The sequence below is a fragment of the Tamandua tetradactyla genome, chromosome 4, assembly GCF_023851605.1.
Source record: "Tamandua tetradactyla isolate mTamTet1 chromosome 4, mTamTet1.pri, whole genome shotgun sequence".
Classification (NCBI taxonomy): Eukaryota; Metazoa; Chordata; class Mammalia; order Pilosa; family Myrmecophagidae; genus Tamandua; species Tamandua tetradactyla.
This window is the reverse complement of record NC_135330.1, coordinates 27,648,022-27,669,675: the sequence shown is the minus strand read 5'-3', so window position 1 is coordinate 27,669,675 and position 21,654 is coordinate 27,648,022. Positions and strand designations below refer to the sequence as shown.

Here is a 21,654-nt window from a genome sequence, read left to right as displayed (position 1 = left end):
TTTAGAAAAAGAAATAGCAAGACAACAGAAAAAGAAATAAAATGATAATATAGAGAAAAAAATAAAAAATAAAAAATACAAAATGTATATATATATATATATATATAAAATACAGATTTAACCATGCTATCACTTTTCTCCTTACAAAACTTCTAAGACTCCTCAGAACCTAAAGATAAGCTTAAAGTTCTTATTATGTCTTTCAGGTTTTCTAGAAATCTATCTCAGCCCACTTTTCTAGACTACGTCCTTTATTTTCCCTTCCTTCTCTTAATAGCACACTGTGATGAAGTAATATTGGATTAACTGCTGGTCCCTGAAAAATACCATGCATTTTCCACACCTTCATACTTTTGTACATGTTCCTTGGCTGGAGGTTTCTTTCCCTCTTTTTGAACACCCTATCCTTCTTTTATAGTTTACTTACATATGACTTTCTCTGGTAAATCTCTTCGCTGCCTCCACTGAGTCTCACTTTTCCCAAAGCACATTCTTCTATGTTTTATAACACATGTGCCACTACTATATGGTTTATTTATTATAGTTAGCTATAAACATTTCAATTTCCTTCACTAAATTGGGAGCCTCTTGAGGAGATGGACCATGTCATACTCATTTTTGCTTTCCCAGTACAAGTGGGCACTTTTTGCTAAATGAGTAAAAACATAATTAAAGAATGTAGCAGTGAAAATACTAGGGATATGTCAAAGAAGTTGTTAGTTACCAGCAATATAGAGCCATAGGTGTGTGAACGCTTTGACTTATTGAAGCCTTCTGGCAGTATTTATTCCCTGGTTTATGCAAACCAGAATTCCCTCTTAGATAACAATTCTCTGAGTACAGTCTTTCTTACTTCCTAGTTTCCCTACCTGTTGTGGATGTGTCTTATAATGATGGATACCTGATAGGACTAGTGATTTATGGGTTATATCTTCATTCTGAAATAAATGTTCCAGGATGGCTGAATTCTATACCCTGTCCTTGGAAGTCTCTTGAAGTCACAGGTCATCCATAGCCTAGAATACAATATAGGTCAGCCTGATCTGGCTCATGTTATAGATGGAATAGACTCAAACCAGATTCTGCAGACTGGTGGTGGGGCCAGATATGTTTTACCTGGTCTGCTAACTACTTGCAATAATAGCTAGAAATATTAGGTAGGAATACTTAGCTCTAATAGGTACAAAATAGTAGATAAAATAAGGAGATGCCTTTCAGAGAAGCAATTAATACAAGGTATATCATTAAAAATTAATTCTCTAATTAGTGATATAACTGGATATAAGATACTTAATTACCTGAGATAAAAGCAATCAAAAGAAATTAATTTTTTTTCCAGTAAAAAGTTAGCAGAGGCTGTTTTTGCCTAAAAGCATCCTACCAGCACCAGATAAGAAGCTGAAAAATAAAACATCTAGGCATTAACAGTACACCTCCTGACTGTCCAGTGTATTACATTGTTCAGATCAGAGCTCTCCCTCCACAGAGCCCTCTCTTGGTGCTTCTTTTTCAAAGCTCTCAACCTCAGTAGCTGGCAAGTAGGAGGCACTCACTCCACTACGGCGGGATGTCATAGCCACCACTGGAGACCACTGGTTGGTTCTAGGGTTGTATCTTTCAGCACTGCTAAGCTCTGTAGTGTCATCTCTACCTCCTACGGCATAGATCATGTCCTGATACACTGCACAGCCTAGGTGTTTCCTCCGGGTCCCCATCGGGGCTATGGTGTGCCATCTATTTTCCTGAGGATTGTAGCGTTCCACTGTAGGAAAAAGAAAAAAACAGTGACTATCCAACTATTTTCTTTCACTTCTAGTTTTCCTCATAGCCACCAAAAACTTGATAACTTATTTTCAATAATGAATCTCATTTTTGTTTCAGAGAACTACTTATATAACTTTGGTTAACACTACATACACTCTTATAAGGGACTGGTTTCTGTTAGGTATGGCATGGAAGAAAAGATGTGTTGGAGTCAAGACATTTATATTCTAGTTCTGGCTATATCACTAATTGGCCAGATGACCCTCAGCCCCACTTTAAATGAAGGGATTGGACTATATGATCTTTAAGCCCCATTCGGTTAATCATAATAATAATAATAATTTATTAACACAGGTAACTTCTGTACTCTTGAACATTCTTGCCCAAAGCCTACTGAATTCAAAGCCACTAAAGAACAGAAGATAAGAGATGATATTGAATTGGATGTTAGAAGCACTTACAACATCCTAATGCAAAAATACCCATATCTATAAATAGAAAGGACTAATGAATAAATCATTTTCTACTTATACATTTTAATTTATTTTTAGATTATAATATACAGGGTTTCTTGGTTTGTTTTTGTTTTAGGACAGGGGTTAGTGATGATGGAAGAAGGGAAATAATCATATTCAGAAAACAGGTCTTTTATTCAGAAGCTTGTTAGTAGAGGGAGAAATATTTTGTACTAGAAGACCATGGCTACAGACGGAGTTAAGGAAGAGCCGAGAGTTGTACCTTCCAAAAAAGAAAATATATCATTTTCCTAGTAAATTACAGAATAACATGGACTTTTTACACTTTTGTGTAGGGATGCTCCTAAGGAAAATGTGCCAGTTTGGTTGAGACTGGGGCTCCAGACCCAACTGACTTTGGAAGGGACTAACCTGTGTTGAGTGGAGATGTCCCATCAGAGCCACCTACAGCATATAAAAACCCTCCTAATACAGCCACTGCCACGCCTAGTCTTCTGGTACTCATAGAAGCAACTCGAGTCCACTTGTTCTCCTTTGGATCATACCTACAGTGAGAGATACCAAAGACTGCATGCATGTTCTTATTAAGTAAAGCCTTTTTCATAAGGTTCTGATATCACACTAAATTTATTAGATACTTACACTTGCTGTAGTCAAAAGCATAGTGAGAATCTAACATTAGTTATTAGGAAAAAAAAAATTAAAATTTGTGCCTGTGCCAATTATTAAGCTCTGACTTATGATGCTGGGATTACAACTCTGTGAATAACATTCTCCTTTGCCAGCTGGCACTCTGTGACATTCTGCCAAAAGGAAAGTTTGTTCACTGGAAATCTATGAGGAGGAAAGAAGGACGTATCCCTTTGTTTGTTTGCTGTCCCTATCAGTGTTGTCTCAGCAATTTCCCTTCATCCTGATTGTATCAGTTGATTTTAGTTTCTAGTCTTATTTCATCACTCCTCAACTAGTTTCACTGCACCCTCCTGAAAATCTGAGTTATGGCTCTGTGGGGTACCTTCTCCTGAGGTAACAGTGCCAGTGTTTCAGTTATCTGTTGCATAACAAATCAACTCCAAACTCAGTGACTTAAAACAATAATAATTTTTTTAACTCTCATGAAGGGCTTAGGAGTCTCATGTGGTTACAGTCAAATGGTGGCTGGAGCTAGAACAGCAGAAGACTGAAGTAGCTGGGGGCTGAATGAACATCTCTTACTTCATGTAATCTGTTTCAGGGCCTCTCAGTGTTGTCTCTCTACGTAGGCTAGTTTGGGTTATATCACAGCAGGGCCACCTCATGACTGCTCAAGGCTTTAAAAGGGAGGGCCCCAAGAGATCCAAGTGAAAGCTTTATCACCTTTTATGACCCAACCTCAGCAGTTACATAATGTTACTTTGGCACAGTTATAAGCCACCCCAGATTTCAGCCCAGGGAGAAAACAGACCCCACCTCTCAATAAGAAGAATGTCAAAAGGTTTTCATATTGTATGAAGACCATACGGGTTAGGAGATATTGTTGCAGTTGTCTTTGGAAAATACAATACTACCCATATGCCAAACAACCTGGCATATACCCCTTTATGAAGGTCTAGTCACAAATGTGCAGGGCACCTTGTTTGAACTTCAGGCAGCAGCTTGCTTGTGCCCCCCCCACCTCCTTAATTGCTGATGGGCCTAGCTCTGCAGGGCTTCACCTCCAAGCTTCTAGGCGCTCATAACTCTAATCTCTTTCCTTGGTTTTCCCATTTCTAGGTATCCTACAGGTTCCCCTTTTCATTTTTTCAACTCTTCAGTATCTGTTAGCCAATTCATTATATTATATTCTATTAACCTAACTCTCTCTCTATTAACATAACTAGTATGATTTCTGTTTTCCTTACTGGACCCTGATTGATATACTACTAGAGTTCAGAATTAAAGATGACAAATATGACAAAAAAAGATTACTTGAAATGCTGTTGGACATTCCATTGTACTAATGGATATTTTTTTCAGTATATTAACCTTTATTAAGCAACTATTGTGCAGCAAATTATACCAAATATTATAAGAAATAGGAAGTACATGTACTAAAAATAGCCTGTTAAGCAGCAAGTGAGGGAGACAGAGCACATATTAACAAAAATCTCCAAAGAGATACTGAGAAGGTATATAAAACATGTCTTAATTCATACTAATAAAAGGAAGCAGGAATATAAATGCTGGAGAATGGAAGACCAGGAGAAAGGCCAGTTAATCAAGGGAGGTTTCCTGAGGTTCATGCCCTTTGTATGAAGTTTGTCTTTCCTTACTTTTGGGAGATTTTCAGCCATTCTACCTCTAGATAATTGCTTCTGCTTTGATCACTCTCCTTTATTCCAGGGACTCCAATAATGTGTATGCTAGACGGTTTGTATTCCAAGGGTCTCTCATAGTCTGTTCTTTCCATTCTATTTCCTGTATGTTCTTCAATTTGGATATTTTCTATTAATCCATCTTCAGGTTCACTAATTGTGTCTTCAGCTGTGTCCACTCTCTTGGCAAATGTCTTTAGGGAAGAAAACAGTTGATGATCTCAGGTCATAGTAAATGGGCTCTTTCCTCATTGGAATTTTAGTTCATCTAGCTCTCTTTACTTTCATGTGTCTCTAAGGTCTTTTAAAATACATTTGTAATTTATCATTTTTTTCCTAGTTGTAGTTGGAACGATGGCTGTTCTATGTACTACATCCTACTTGGAAGCAGAAGTCTCTTGCATAGTTGTGCTATTTTCACCTATTTATTATAAATTAAAAGACTGAGAAAAAGCCACACAACTAATATATAGTTTAATGAGTTATAAGGAAAGCACACTTTGCCTGCCACTCTGAAAGCCCTTCCATGTGATCTTTTCCAATCCCAATATCCTCCTCCAGCAAAAGTAACCTTTATCTTGACTTTTACAGGAACCACTTCATTGTGCTTCTCTGTAATTTTATCACTCAAGTGTGCATCTTCAAATACTTTAGTCTTACTCATTAAAAAAAATCATTTTTTGTATTTTTAAAGTCTCCTTTTATCTACATGCTTTCCTTCCAATCCTTTTTATCCCTTTGAAATTTATCTGTTTTATGACTAAGGGCATTTAGTTTCCACTTTCCTCCTTAATATAGATTTGGTTGATTGCAAATTCATAGTGCAGTTCAACACATGTTGCTCTGTCATCTGTATGTTGCAAATTGGTAGCTGGATCCAGAGGTTTGATCAAACCACATTTGGTCCCTTTGGTAAGATTATAGAGGGCAGTATGTTAGTAACTATTAATGATCAGTGTCTAGATCCATTAATTTACTGAACATTGCAAATTAATGATATTCTATCATTTATTTTCTTTTTCTTTTGAAGGACAACTTTTATTTTTATGTACAGAAAAGTCAATTTTGTACATTTCACCCAGTTTTGTGGTGAGTTCTTTAGCCTTTGCCTTCTCCACCTTGGCAATGTGAGCCACAGATTTTGGGCCCAGGACATTGCCACCCCAGTTATGTTGGATCTCATCATACCTGTTGTAATTCATCCTAATAGCTTCCATCAGCTTAGCTAGTGCTCTTCTGAATTGACCTGGCATGAAGGAGACAGTGGCACAGGTCTTTCTGTGGATGAGCCATCCCTATCTGGCCTTCCCTTGATGATGCAATAGGAGACCCCCTTTAAACAACATAAGGTGGGCAGGAAGACAACCTGCTTGATGGGGTCCATGTCATGTGCAATCACCACCAGCTGAGGCTTCCTGTTTTCCACCAAGGTGATGACACTGTTCACCACTGCTCAAAGCAGGCAGCCTCTTAGTGGGGACATCCCTTTGCCAGCAGCTTTTTTCTCAGCCTAGGCCAACAGCCTCTACTTCTTCACTTGCTTTGTCTCTAGTCTGTATTTGTGGGCCATCTTAAGCAGCTGAATAGCTAATTGGCGGCTGAAGGTCTGGGTGAACTAGTTGGTGGGGGGCACTTTCAGCTGCTTGTAGAGGATGGCCATTTACCTCTGCAGCCAGATGTGGCAGGACCATCTGACATAGTGGGTGAGGTCCCTTTTGGGCTTGCTGTCCTGTTCAATGCCCAAATTCTTGGGTCTTTTCTCAAACAGGGGATTTACTACCTTCTAGGTCTCCTGCTTCTTCATGGCAGCAGAGGTCAGGACCACCTTTTCTCCTTGATTTTCTTTCCTTTCAGAATCTTGGGCAGTAGCGTGAGAGCCATTTCTTTTCTTTTTAATTTTTAATAAAACATAACAACATACAAGCATGAACATTTATACCATAATATCATTCCATTCTTGGTATATAATCAATAACTCACAATATCATCACATAGTTGTATATTCATCACCATGATCATTTCTTAGAACATTTGCATCAATTCAGAAAAAGAAACAAAAAATAAAAAAGAAAAAAACATACTACCATACCCCTTAACCCTCCCTCTCATTGACTGCTAGTATTTCCATCTACCCAATATATTTTAGCCTTTGTTTCCCCTATTTTTTTCTATATCCTTTACCACTCCCTTTCATTGATCACTAATATTTCAATCTACTAAATTTATTTTAACATTTGTTCCCTCTATTACTTATTTATTTTTAATCTGTATGTTTTACTCATCTGTCCATACTGTAGATAAAAGGAGCACTAGATACAAGGTTTTCACAATCACACAGTCACATTGTGAAAGCTATTATCATTATACAATGATCTTCAAGAAACATGGCTACTGAAACACAGCTCTACATTTTCAGGCAGTTCCCTACAGTCTCTCCAATATTAAATAAAAGGTGTTGTCTATATAATGTGTAAAAAATAAATAAATAAAATGTGTAAAAATAACCTTCAGAATAACCTCTCGACAGAAATCTCTCAGCCACTGACACTTTATTTTTGTCTCATTTCTCTCTTCCAACTTTTCATTGAGAAGGTTTTATCAGTCCCTTGATGCTGAGTCCCAGCTCATTCTAGGATTTCTGTCCATATTGCCAGGAAGGTTTATACCCCTGGGAATCATGTCCGGTGTAGAGAGTGGGGAGGGCAGTGAATATACTCTCAGTTGTGTTGGCTGAGAGAGAGAGGCCACATCTGAGCAACAAAAGAGGTTCTCTGGGGGCTGACTCTTAGGCTTAATTTTTTTTAAACCTTTTTTATTGTATAGTATAACACATATGCAAAGCAAAGAAATAAAAAAGCAATAGTTTTCAAAGCACTCTCCAACAAGTAGCTAGGACAGATCCCAGAGTTTGTCATGAGCTACCATACGATCCTCTCATATTTTTCCTTCTGCTGCTCCAGAACATAGGAGGCTAGAGGGCTTAAATATTTTTAATTATCACAATCGACTTTTTTTCCTTTCTTTTTGTAAAACATAACATAAATACAAAAAAGCTATAAATTTCAAAGCACAGCACCACAATTAGTTGTAGAACATATTTCAGACTTTGACATGGGTTATAATTTTACAATTTTAGGTTTTTACTTTTAGTTGTCCTAAAATACTGGAGTCTAAAAGAGATATCAATTTAATGATTCAGCATTCATATTCATTTGTTAAATCATATCTTCTCTATATAACTCCACCATCACCTTTGATCTTTCCATCCCTCTTTTTAGGGGTGTTTGGGCTATGGCAATTCTAAATTATTCATATTGCAAGGGTCTGTCACTAATATGGAGTAGGGAGCTCAAAAGAAAGAAAACCAATAAACACACCCTTGGCAAATAGGAAATCTAAACCTCCTCTTAACTCTTGTCCCTCCCCCCATTATTTAGCTCTGCTGTTGCTGTGATAGTGCTGATGGTTTCCTTTTTTTTTTAAACCTTTTTGATTGTATAGTATAACATACATACAAAGCAAAGAAATAAGAAAGCAATAGTTTTCAAAGCACTCTTCAAAAAGTGTTTACAGGATAGATCCCAGAGTTTGTCATGGGCTACCATACAATTCTCTAATATTTTAACCTCTAGCTGCTCCAGAATATAGGACACTAGAGGGCTTAAATACTTTTTTTTTTTATCATCACAATCAACTTTTTTCCCTTCTTTTTGTGAATAACACATATATATACACACAAAAAAGCTATAAACTTCAAAGCTCAGTACCACAATTAGTTGTAGAACATATTTCAGTGTTTTTGACATGGGTTACAATCTCACAACTTTAGGAATTTAATTCTAGCTGCTCTAAAATACTGGAGACTAAAAGAGGTATCAATTTAATGATTCAGCATTCATATTCATTTGTTAAGTCCTATCTTCTATGTATAATTCCACCATCACCTTTGATCTTTCCATACCTCTCATTGGGGTTGTTTGGCTATGGCAATTCTAAATTTTTGACACTGGAACGGTCAGTCACTAATGTGGGGTAGGGAGATGGAACTATCTGATGTTCTGGAGAGGCTGGGCTAGGTTTAAGGACTTATCTGGACCAGGGACCCATCTGGAGGTTATAGGTTTCTGGAAAGTTACTCTAGTGCCTGGAACCTTGGTGGAATCTTATACATTGCCTTAGGGGTTCTTGAGGATTGGCTGGAGTGGTTCTGGTTGGGGGTTGGCAGGTTATGACAGGTAGCAAGGTCTACTTGAAGCTTGTGTAAGAGAAACCTCCGGAGTAGCCTCTTGACTCTATTAGAACTCTCTCTGCCATGAATACTTTATTAATTACACTTCTTTTTCCTCATTTGGTCAGGATGGAATTTTTTTCATTTATTTTATTTATTAAATGTATCAACATACAAACATAAACATTCTTATCATATGATCATTCCATTCTACATATATAATCAGTAATTCACAATATCATCACGTAGTTGTATATTCATCATGATCATTTCTTAGAACATTTGCATCAATTAAGAAAAAGAAATAAAAAGAAAACAAAAAAATTCATACAAACCATACCCCTTACCCCTCCCTTTCATTGATCACTAGCATTTCAATCTACTAAATTTATTTTAACATTTGTTCCCCCTATTATTTATTTATTTTTAATCCATATGTTTTACTCATCTGTCCATAAGGTAGATAAAAGTAGCTTGTCAGACACAAGGTTTTCACAATCACATAGTCACACTGCAAAAGCGATTATCATTATACAATGATCTTCAAGAAACATGGCTACGGGAACACAGCTCTACATTTTCAGGCAGTTCCCTCCAGCCTCTCTGTTACACCTTAACTAAAAAGGTGATATCTATTTAATGTGTAAGAATAACCTCCAGGATAACCTCTTGACTCTGGAATCTCAGCCATTGACACTTTATTTTGTCTCATTTCTCTCTTCCCCCTTTTGGTCAAGAAGGTTTCCTCAATCCCTTGGTGCTGAGTCCGAACTCATTCTAGGATTTCTGTCCCACCTTGCCAGGAAGGTCCACACCCCTGGGAGTCATGTCCTACGTAGAGGGGGGGAGGGCAGTGAGTTTGCTTGTCGTGTTGGTTGAGAGAGAGAGGTCTTAGGCCTAATTTTAAGTATGCTTACCTCGTCCTTTGTGGGGATAAGTTTCATATGAACAATCCTCAAGATTGAGGGCTTGGCCTATTGCTTTGATTGTCCCCATTGCTTGTGAGAATATCAGGAATTCTCCACAAGGGAAAGTTGAATTTTCCCCCTTTCTTGCCATTCCCCCAAGGGGACTTTGTAAATACTTTTTTATTCACTGTTAAAATCACCCTGGGATTTATCGGGCCATCACTCATGACAAACCTACAAAATCTCATGCCCTACTCAAGGTTCCATATACTTATAGTGTTCAGTTAAACTGTCCACATAAGTTATATTAGGGGATGCACTAGTCAAAATATAAATTTTGTACCAAATAAACATTTTTTTTGCCCTAGTCTCACACATAAGTTTTAAAATATGAATTACCATCTATTTTCAACACCCTGCAATACTGACATACCTTTGTTCTTTCTCATGCAAAAACATTTTTAATATGCCCATTTAGTCACTATCATTGTACACTCTAAGCATTCCTATATACTATCTCAGTCTTTATCGTCTGTCTTTACTTCAGATCTCATTTGTGCCCCTAGCCCTCCTCCCTCTATCATTCTCACATTCAGCTTCATTCAATATACTAACATTGTATTACAGTTAGGTAATATTGTGCTACCCATTTTTGAATTTTTACTATCAGTTCTGTTGCACAGTCTGTATCCCTTCAGCTCCAATTACCCAATATCTACCCTATTTCTATTTCTGATGGTCTCTGTTCTTAACTAAAATTCTCCAAGTTCATTCTCTAATGTTAGTTCATATCAGTGAGACCATACAGTATTTGTCCTTTTGTTACTGGCTAATCTCACTCAGCATGATGTCCTTAAGGTCCATCCATGTTGTTACATACTTCATAACTTTTTTTCTGTTTTGCAGCTGCATAAAGTTCCATCGTATGTATATACCACAGCTTGTTTAGCCACTCGTCTGTTGACGGACATTCTGGTTCTTTCCATCTCTTGGCAATTGCAAATAATGCTGCTATAAACATTGGTCTGTTTGTATCCTTGCCCTCATGTCCTTTGAGTAGATACCTAGCAGTGGTATTGCTGGATCATATGGCAATTCTATACTTAGCTTCCTGAGGAACCACCAAATTGCCTTCCACAGTGGTTGTACCATTTAAAATTCACACCAACAGTAGACAATGTGCCTTTTTCTCCACATCCTCTCCAGCACTTGTCATTTTCTGTTTAATTGACCATGGCCATTCTGGTGGATGTGAGATGATATCTCATTGTGGTTTTGATTTGCATTTCCCTAATAGTCAGGGAAGTTGAGCATCTTTTCATGTGTCTTTTGGCCATTTGTATTTCCTCCTCTGAGAAGTGTGTATTCATGTCTTTTGCCCATTTTGTAGTTGGGTTGTTTGTCTTTTTGTTGTTGAGTTGAACAATCTCTTTATGTATTCTGGATGGTAGGCCTTTATCTGATATATTGTTTCCAAATATTATCTCCCATTGTGTAGGCTGTCTTTTTACTTTCTTGACAAAGTTCTTTGATGCACAAAAGTGTTTAATTTTGAGGAGATCGATTTCTTTCCTTCTTTCCTTCCTCCCTCCCTCCCTTCCTCCCTCCTCCCTCTTCCTTCCTAGGAAACCACCTCTTATTATAAGGTTTATAAGATATTTCCCTACATTTTCTTCTAAAAGGTTTATGGTTTTGGATCTAAAGTTTAGGTCTTTGATCCATTTTGAGTTAATTGTATAGGGTGTAAGATATGGATCCTCTTTCATTGTTTTGCATGTGGATATCCAGTTCTCTAGGCACCATTTATTGAAGAGACTGTTCTGTCCCAGGTGAGATGGCTTGACTGCCTTATCAAAGATCAATTGTCCACAGATGAGAGGTTCTCTATCTGAACACTCGATTCTATTTATTGGTCAGTATATCTATCTTATAGCTGTTTTGGGCACTGCAGCATTGTAATACACCTTAAAGTCAGGTAGTGTGAGACCTCATTTTTCTTTCTCAGATATTTCTAGCTATTCAGGGCATGCTACCCTTCCAAATAGATTTGGTTATTGGTTTTTCTATTTCTGAAAACTAAGTTGTTGGGATTTTAATTGGCATTGCATTGAATCTATAAACCAATTTCGGTAAAACTGACATCTTAACTATATTTAGTCTTCCAAACTGTGAACACAGTATGCCCATCGTTTATTGAGGTTTTCTGTGATTTAACAATTTCTTGTAGTTTTCTTGGTATAGGTCTTTTGAATCCTTAGTTAAATTTATTCCTAAATATTTTATTCTTTTGGTTGCAATTGTAAATGGACTTTTTTTCTTGATTATGCCTCAGATTGCTCATTACTAGTGTATAGAAACAATACAGATTTTTGAGTGTTGATCTTGTAACCTGCCAGTTTGCTATACTCATTTATCAGCTCTAGTAGATTTGCTGTGGATTTTTCAGGGTTTTCAATATATAGTGTCATATCATCTGCAAAAAGTTTGAGTTTTATTTCTTCCTTTTCAATTTTGATGCTTTGTATTTCTTTTTCTTGTCTAACTGCTCTGTTCAGAACTTCCAACATAACATTGAATAACAATGGTAATAGTGGACATTCTTGTCTTGCTCCTGATCTTAAGGGGAAAGTTTTCAGTTTTTCCCCATTGAGGAGGATGTCAGCTGTGGTTTTTCATATATTTCCTTTAACATGTTGAGGAAGTTCTCTTCTGTTCCTATCCTATGAAGTGTTTTCAGCAATAAAGGATGTTGAATTTTATCAAATGTCATTTCTGCATCAATCGAGATGATCATGTGGTTTTCCTGCTTTGATTTGTTGATATGGGATATTACATTAATTGATTTTCCTATGTTGAACCATCCTTGCATACCTGGGATGAATCCTACTTGGTCATGGTGTATAATTCTGTTAATGTTGTACTGGATTCGATTTGCAAGAATTTTGTTGATAATTTTTGCACCTACATTCATTAGAGGGACTGGTGTGAAATTTCTTTTCTTTTAATATCTGTGTCTGGCCATGGTATGAGTGTGAAGTTGACTTCACAGAATGAGTTAGGTAGCCTTCCCTCCTCTTCAATTTTTTGAAGAGTTTGAGAAGGATTGGTACTAATTTTTTCTTGAATGTTTGGTAGAATTCACATGTGAAGCCATCTGGTCCTGGATTTTTTTTTTTTTATTTTTTTATTAATTAAAAAAATTACAAGAAAGAAACACAAACGTTCCCAACACATACACTCAGCAATTCACAATATCATCACATAGTTGCATATTCATGATCATGATCATTTCCCAGAACATTTGCATCAATTCAGAAAAAGAAATAAAAAGACAACAGAAAAATAAAACAAAAACAGAAAAACAAAAAAAGAATTTTACATACCATACCTCTTACCCCTCCCTTTCATTGATCACTAGCATTTCAAAGTAAATTTACTTTAACATTTGTTCCCCTATTATTTATTTTTATTCCATATGTTCTACTTGTCTGTTGACAAGTCAGACAAAAGGAGCATCAGACACAAGGTTTTCACAATCACACAGTCACACTGTGAAAACTATATCATTATTCAATCATCATCACCAAGAAACATGGCTAATGGAACACAGCTCTACACTTTCAGGCAGTTCCCTCCAGCCTCTCCACTACATCTTGAATAACAAGGTGATATCTACTTAATGCATAAGAATAACCTCCAGGATAACCTCTTGACTCTGTTTGGAATCTCTCAGTCATTGACACTTTGTCTCATTTCACTCTTCCCCCTTTTGGTCGAGAAGGTTTTCTCAATTCCTTGATACTGAATCTCAGCTCATTCTAGGGTTTTTCTCAATCCCTTGATGCTGAGTCTCAGCTTATTCTAGGTTTCTGTCTCACGTTGCCAGGAAGGGCCACACCCCTGGGAGTCATGCCCCACATAGACAGGGGGAGGGTGGTGAGTTTGCTTGTTGTGTTAGCTGGAGAGAGAGGCCACATCTGAGCAACAAAAGAGGTTCTCTTGGGGGTGACTCTTAGGCCTAATTTTAAGTAGGCTTGCCCTATCCTTTGTGGGGTTAAGTTTCATATGAACAAACCCCAAGACTGGGGGCTCAGTCTATAGCTTTGGTTGTCCACACTGCTTGTGAGAATATCAAGAATTGGGGGCATATTTTTAATAGTCAGAATTTGTAAATTAATTCCACAATTGGAGGTTGGTTGTGCTCAGCCCCTTGCTGCTAACAAAGGCTCTCCTTTCCCTTCTGGGAAGCAGCCTGTGGAAGAAGGGCACCGGCCACTGTGGCTTGGGGAGCTCACTGTTTTGGGTGGGATGGCAGCTGGCCCAGCTTGTCAAGACTAGGGTATGCTGTGTGTCTGGTCACTGATGTGGCCTCAGCAGTTGTTCTGTACTGTTCCTGGCTATTTACAAGCTGCTCTGGAGGATGAACTAAATTCCATACCTCACTAAGCCACCATCGTGGCTTCATTTATTTTCTTTTACGAAATATGTCTATAAAAAAACAATCCTCTTATCTACTATTTGATTATACAAATCATAAGTGACACAGTTCACACAAGAAAGGGCATAATATATGCTTTTTTTCTTTCACTTCACCATTTTCGAGTTTCACAAAAATCTGTGGAGACATTATTCTGCTTATTCTCTTTTATATTAACTGTGTGTATGGAATCTAATGTCCCTACTCTACTGTTGATCATTTTTACATGAAATCACTTTTCCTGAACTTTTAGAAGAAGGAGTATTCCACGATAGATCTTCTAACTTCATGGAGCTCCTTCCTATTTTTTACATGTAGTGTTTAAAAATATATAGCAGCATATCTTATATTTATTGGCTTTATTCACTGATCTTAGCCTTCTCTTTTCATTGAATCTGGTTTTTTTTTTTTTTTTTTTTTTTTTTTGTCTTGCTCTACTTTGATTCTACTTGCAGTATTTTTTTCTTGGTTTGGGGCTCTGTCCTGGAAGGGCATCCAGGCTGGTCAGTTTTGAGAGTTCCTAGGGGCCAGATAGTTCTACCCTAGTTGGTTCTCAACCAAGAGTGATTTTGCCCCAAAGGGCACATTCGGCAGTACCTGGACACATTTTTGATTGTAACAACTGATGGTGTGCTAGTGATATCTAGTGGGTAGGTGCCAGGAATGCTGCTAAACAACCTACAATGCATGGGACAGCCCCCACAACAAAGAACACAACAAAGAACAAAGAGTGGCACCAGGACTGAGAAACCCTCGTTTAGTCCCTTAAGATCTTACTGCAAGTTCCTTGTACTTACTCTCTGTCAGAGTGGGCAACGCCCTTCTTATTTCAGTTGTTGTTCATAAATTTACCCTTTGTGATTTCCAGTGAATATGTATTGGCTATTTTAGGGTTCTTCTATTCTTAGATCTGTCAGATGTCTGACTGGGTCTATGTTTTTTCCTGCACAGATACTGATATCATGCAGGTCTTATGGCTACTGGTAACTGTCTTTGCCCATCTGTATTTTTGGGGTTTATGGGATACATTCTCCTCTAGTTTTGTTGTAAATGTAACCCAGTGGTTTTTGGTTTTTCTATCTATTTTAATTTTGCTCTCTATTGGTCTGTTTCTATATCGGAACTTGAAAAGATTAAAAAACTACACTGTCACTGCTGCTATCTTTCAGTATTCTTCTGAAAGTAGTTTTTGTAAAAATTTTTATTGTGGTACCATATATACAACATAAAATTTCCCATTTTAGTCTCTTTCAAGTATATCATTCAGTGGTATTATTTACATTCACAATCTTGTGCTACCATTACCACCATCCATTATCAAAATGTTCTATCACCCTAAATCTGTTAAGCACTGACCAATTAAGCACTGACTCCCTAAATCCTACTCTTCATATTCCTCAAAACCTGTAACCTATTTTTTGTCTTTAAGAATTTGCATATTCTAGTTATTTCATATAACTGAAATCATATGTGTCCTTTCATGTCTAGCTTATTTCATTCAATGTGATTATTTTCAAAGTTCATGTTGCAGCATGTATCAGAACTTCATTTGTTTTTTTTTATGATTGAATAATTAACCATTTTATGTATATATCACATTTTGTTCATCCATTCATCTATTGATGGAATTTGCTTCCACATTTTAGCTATTGTGAATAATGCTGCTATATACAAATACCTGTCCAAAACCCTGTTTTCAACTCTTTTGGGTATTATACCCTAGTGGAATTTCTGGGTCATATAATAATTCTATACTTAACTTTCTGAGGAACTGTCAGATTGTTTTCCACAGCAGTCTGCATGGAGTTTTGAAAGTGGAAATATAGGTGACTTGACAGAGGATAAATTGGAACTGGCATAGCTATTAAGAGTTATCTTCAACTTTACCTCTATTTAAGACAAACTTAAGCTAATCAACTTAAACATGGTAATCAATGTACTAAATGCTATTAGACAATTCTGAAGAGTTATGAAGTATTTTTTTGCAAGTGAGAATAAACTATGGTATATTCTATCAGTACTCTCACAGCACATGAGATTCCAAAACCTAATCTCTAGGAAAGAATGACACAAAGCTGACAGGGCAAGAAATTAAGAACAGAATCTATGTAATCAAAATTAACTTACTTGTACACAAGTATAAAGAAACCTTGGTAGCCCATCGAGGTTTCCCTAAGTATACTTCAAAAATTAATGAAAATCCAAGTATTAAATACTGTGCATTCTTTAGAAGATAAACTACACAAAGGATTATTAAATAATAATTTATCTAGAGAAGTCTGGGCAAAGTCATGCTTTAAGTACATTCCAAGTAAACTGTAAAAAAAATCAGAACAGATGTCAGACATGGCATGCTTGTTATCAAATACAGAATGTGATGTAAAATATATTTCCAGCACTTCAATTTTAGGAGTAATTAGTGTGATTTATAGTTAAAAAAATATGAATTATATCTTTTTTCTCCCTAGACCTTAATACAACTGAATGCTTTTTCCTTAAAGCCTATGGGAAATCCACTGAATAATGGATTCCCTAGTGCTCTAAATTCGGCTGTAATTTTTTCTTTTAAAGAACCCTTTATAGCCTTTTAAAAAATTGAAAATGACTTAAAAAAATTACCTCTCAACAATATTGAGGCAAGATACACCATCCTGGCCACCCACAGCATAGAGAAAGCCTCCGAGCACTGCCACACCAACACTCGTCCTGCAGGTGCTTGTAGGGGCCACATCACTGCTCCACTGGTTAGTTTTGGGGTCATATCTTCAAAGGAAACATCAAGAGCACAGTTTGGATTACACAAAGAAAATGTGACAATGTTTACATATTCAAAATTAAATGATTTCTATGGCATATTCTTTCCTCTAAATATCAACTGATTAATAACTAAGGCACATGAAAGTCTAATTTAGTGCTTTTAGGTTTTAAATTAATTTTTATTTAAATACATTATATATGAATATATTTTCTTTAAACATTTCAGAACATTATAGATAAAGCCCCCTTTGAGTTCTACCTGAATTTTGGTCTCTTCCCATTTTGATTTGGTGTATATCCTTCAAGACTTTTTAGTAAAACACTTTTAAATAGATGTATATGTATTTACATATATTGTTTTATGTTTTCTTTACATAAATAATACCACACAATAGGCATTGTTCCAAAGTCTTCTGTCCTCTCAACATTTATTTGAGATCCTCAAAAATTTGAACTACTATAAAATATTTCATTATATTATGTGTACCATATATTATTTAATCATATCCCTATTGATGTATCCTTAGGTTGTTTCTGACATCTTGTTATAAAAACAGTGATTATCTTTATATATTTCTCCTTGTGTAAATGGATAGAGAAGTAGAATTGCTGGTTACAAAGTATGCTTACTTTTAGTTTAAAAATATACTATCAAATTGTTCCTTTTGCGGTTATATCAATTTTCATGTTTTTTTAATGCTTTTTTTGGTAGTATTTTTATTTTTAAATTAAAAAATATAACAACGAACAATTGCAAACATTCTTAACTTATGATCATTCTGTTCTACATATATAACCAGTAATTCACAATATCATCACATAGCTGCACATTCATCACAATGATCACCTTTCAGAACATTTACATCAGTTCAGAAAAAGAAATAAAAAGACAACAGAAAAAAATTCATGCATACCATACTCCTCACCCCTCACCAATTACCAGCATTTCAATCTAAATTTATTTTAACATTTGTTCTCCCCATTACTTATTTTTATTCCATATGTTCTACTGGTCTGTCGATAAGGCAGATAAAAGGAGCATCAGACATAAGGTTTTCACAATCACACAGTCACATTGTGAAAGCTATATCATTATACAATCATCTTCAAGAAACATTTCATTTGTTTTTAATTTTGTTATTTAACCTTGTTTTTCCCTCCTACTTTTGGTTTTGGTTGCTCTTTTTATAACTTCTTGATTCTAAAACATGATCTATTTATTTTCAAGCTTTCTTATTTTAAAATGAATACATATCAATTACAATGCTTATAAATTTACCCGAGTACCACCTTAGCTGACTCCCACACATCTTCATATGTAAGAGTATAATTGTTAAGTTGTTTAAATATTTAGCCATTTCCCCTCTAATTATTCTTTAATCATCATTTATTTATTTTGTTATTGTCTCAAATTTTAATTTCAAAGTCACTGAAAGAAATAAAATTATATTTAAAAAAAATAGAGCAATCTCACAAATAGGAGAAAGCCAGGAACAAAAAGATCAACTTAGTACATTTTCCAGAGAGGCAGATCTAATAGCTAAAGAATGGATTTTCTCCTTCTTAGCTTTATTTCTGTATTTCTAAGGCATCAGAAAGCACACTAAATGAAAAAGATTGTTGAGGTACAAAGTTTCAAGCCCTCTAGTGGGGATCAAGAAACATCAAAAGCTGCTAGTTTACTTTCTTTTAATATCAACTATTAAATTGCATATATTTCAAACTATGTAATTTGAGAATTTCATACTCATGACCTGAATTTCAAAAATCTGGTCATATTTTACTAAAATCTTATTATTTCTTAGAAAGAAAGTCTAAAGTATTGCATCACAATAACTGAAAGGGGACAGACAGCAGGAAGAGCTGCTTTCATCGCACCATCTGCAGCCAAAATCTGTTAAAAAGAACCAATCTGAGGAGCCTCTGATGTAGCTAGAAATTTATAACAAAGGCTTATTTCTAAACTACTGGAACTACTCACAAGGGCAGATAAAATCCTAGTGATTTATGGATAACACACATTTATAAAAGTAATTTTACAATCCCAAAAGCTCTAATCAACTGTTCTGTTGATTTCATAGTGATTAATCTACCAAACTAAAAACTTTCATTTTCAACCAGTTCAAGGTAGTCAAGAAAATGGCTAACATTTTTGTTCTATGCATAACTAACTGATTACCTGTGCTAAAATTTTGAATTGCATAGGTAATAGGAACACTTGAAACAATTTTTCCAAAAGAAGTTCCAATCTTATACTTTGATTTGAAATACTGAGTACACATCTGAACAGATTCTCCATAGCTTTCTTTTTAAAGATGGTTGACTCAGTTCATATCATCAGTAACCATAAATTCCATTAGGACATCAATTCCTGAAAGACAGTTTTTAATAAGTAGGAGATTAAAATGTCACTAACACACTCACACAATATATCACTAACACTTTTGATAGTTGTTTAAGGATTCAAGTGACCTCACTGCATCTCAAATTAGGCTCATTATATAACAACGAGCTATTATAGATTTACTAAGATTCTGTGGGTATGTCCTATTTAAGTTATTCAAACATCTACCTACCTTTAAAGTAGATCAATACTCCCACAAAATTAAACTTGTGTTGGACCCTAAATGAAACCCCTATCCTGTTTCCTGGCTCTATAGGGAATTGATCTTCCTAGACAATCTCTTATGGGACAACACTGGATTCCAGCCTTACAGTCAGAAGGGGCTCTTGGCCCTAAAAGTGGCTTTGCTGAGTTACAAACACAGTTAGGTTGTCTTCTGCCTAGGAGAACAGCACAGTCAGCACTCTGCCACCAACCCAAGGATGCGACTTAAATTACACTGTGTTATATTCTGGTTAGACTATCCCAAGTCCTGGTATGACACAGCAATGTGGTGAAAATGACCATATGCAAACAAGAGACCTACTAACACAAACATTTAAACAAGATGTTAGTCAGTCTTTCATCACGAATCCAGGTACGCAAAAAAATACAAAAAAGCCAACAAATATGAGCTAGTAATGTGCTTTAAAAACAACAAAAAACACACAGTTAATAAGAACAATCAACTACCAACATTGATAAAAGCCAGACTCTGGAGCTTCCTTACTTTAGTGATTGGCATTTTTTTTGAGGCTCAAAAAAATGTTAATATCCTGAGTTTTATCATACTTTCTTTCTTAATAACTTATAAATCATAAATGTATACAAATGAAAAAAGGAAGCAATGGTACAAAAAGTCTGGAAGAACAGACACTAGAAAAAGAAAAATAAAAAACAATACAAAAAGATATATTTAAGTGAAATAAATTAAAGGTTAAAACCTTACACTTCCAAGCTTTTTTTAATACTCATTTTGGGAGATGGCATGGAGTAAATGATGCATTTTTCTAATCATCAATTGGTTAAGATCAAATACCAAAATCATCCTTCACAAAAAATGTTTGCCTTTAGAAATCATGGTCCTTTGACAGTTATTTTGAACACAGTAGAAACTACCAGTTGAAATAATATTCTAAATCCTAATCAGTAGCTTATCTTGTCAAACTGTTAAGACATTTTGTTCACTGACTTGGCTGTGAAATGGTATTTAAAAAAATGCTTACTTTATTGGCATCTGCAGAAACTAAAATTTTGGTACACAAGTTTATCTAAACTACTGAGATTTTCTTCAGAAAACAAAATAATGTCAATCCAGTAACCTAAAGTTACCTCAAAAGTATAATTCTAACAGGCTACACTTTTATAAAAACCAAAAACAAAATCTATTTGCTTCCTAAGTGTTATTTCCATCTTTACAACAACTGGCTGTTGCCTTCAAAATACAATGGGGGCATTGATTGTACACCAAGTATGGAATGTTCATATGTCAAGAATGTTCGTGTTGTTATGTTGTTTTGTCAATGAAAATATTTAAAAAAAATGCAATGGGGGACATGTCCCTTCCTTGGGCATGCCCATGCTAACCTCTCTAACATGTACTCTCTTTTTCATAAACTTCACTTTTAATAAACTTTACTACTTATGCCTACTAGCCCTGTCATCTCTAAATTTTTTTAGTTTTGAGATGGTGGAACCTGGATCTGGGCTCACCTGGCACCAATGCCAGCAGGGCACCAGTTACATATTCTGGCGAGTCCGCCAGGAGTGATTTCAAAAGATCCCAGGAGAGCAGCATCTTCCACATAAGACTTGGGCCCTTGAGACAAGCATTTCCTCGACACCAACATTTTGTAAATCATGCCCCTTTTCTCTTCCCTTTCCCCAAGGGAAATTCTTCAGGTATTCTTGCTCAACTCCTTTGCATATGGCCTATGGTATCATTCTGTACTCTTTGTAACATTAGCTTTTTCCTCCCAAAGAACGCAGGCCTTAACTAAATAGTACCTTCTTTCATTTTCTCTGTTTGGAGTGGTTTTTAGATTGGGTCATGCATGAAGCTTACTTTCTGCCCCCAGAATTGGGAAAGGAGCAGAGGTTCGGCTCATGGCCAGAGCATAATGACCTTCCCCCAAATGCTATTGCTTTCTTATTTTTCAACATTGCAAGCTGTAAACCTCCCATTCCCACACTCAGGGACTTATGCTGAAGAGATGGCGGAAAGACTGTAGTGGGATGGGGTAGATTGTAACATAAAATATTTTGCATTTTCCAATATCCCCCAACCCTTCCAACACTGTCAGCAATTATGCATATTCCCACATGTAC

General features: G+C 36.0%; 1 protein-coding gene and 1 pseudogene across 2 annotated transcripts in view; both read right to left on the bottom strand.

The window, feature by feature from the left end:
- Positions 1–21,654, bottom strand: part of KLHL20 (kelch like family member 20) — a 151,268-nt gene that overhangs the window by 5,186 nt on the left and 124,428 nt on the right. Inside the window, exons 8-10 of one of the 2 annotated variants that reach the window (XM_077157004.1) lie at positions 16,806–16,949; positions 2,652–2,785; positions 1,554–1,762 (exon numbers count right to left, since the gene is read on the bottom strand). In XM_077157004.1, coding sequence (XP_077013119.1) covers positions 1,554–1,762; positions 2,652–2,785; positions 16,806–16,949 — 487 coding nt within the window. The remainder of the gene's footprint in view (positions 1–1,553; positions 1,763–2,651; positions 2,786–16,805; positions 16,950–21,654) is intronic. The other variant, XM_077157005.1, reaches the window with a different exon arrangement.
- On the bottom strand, positions 2,797–6,506 carry LOC143678976 (large ribosomal subunit protein eL8 pseudogene; annotated as a pseudogene).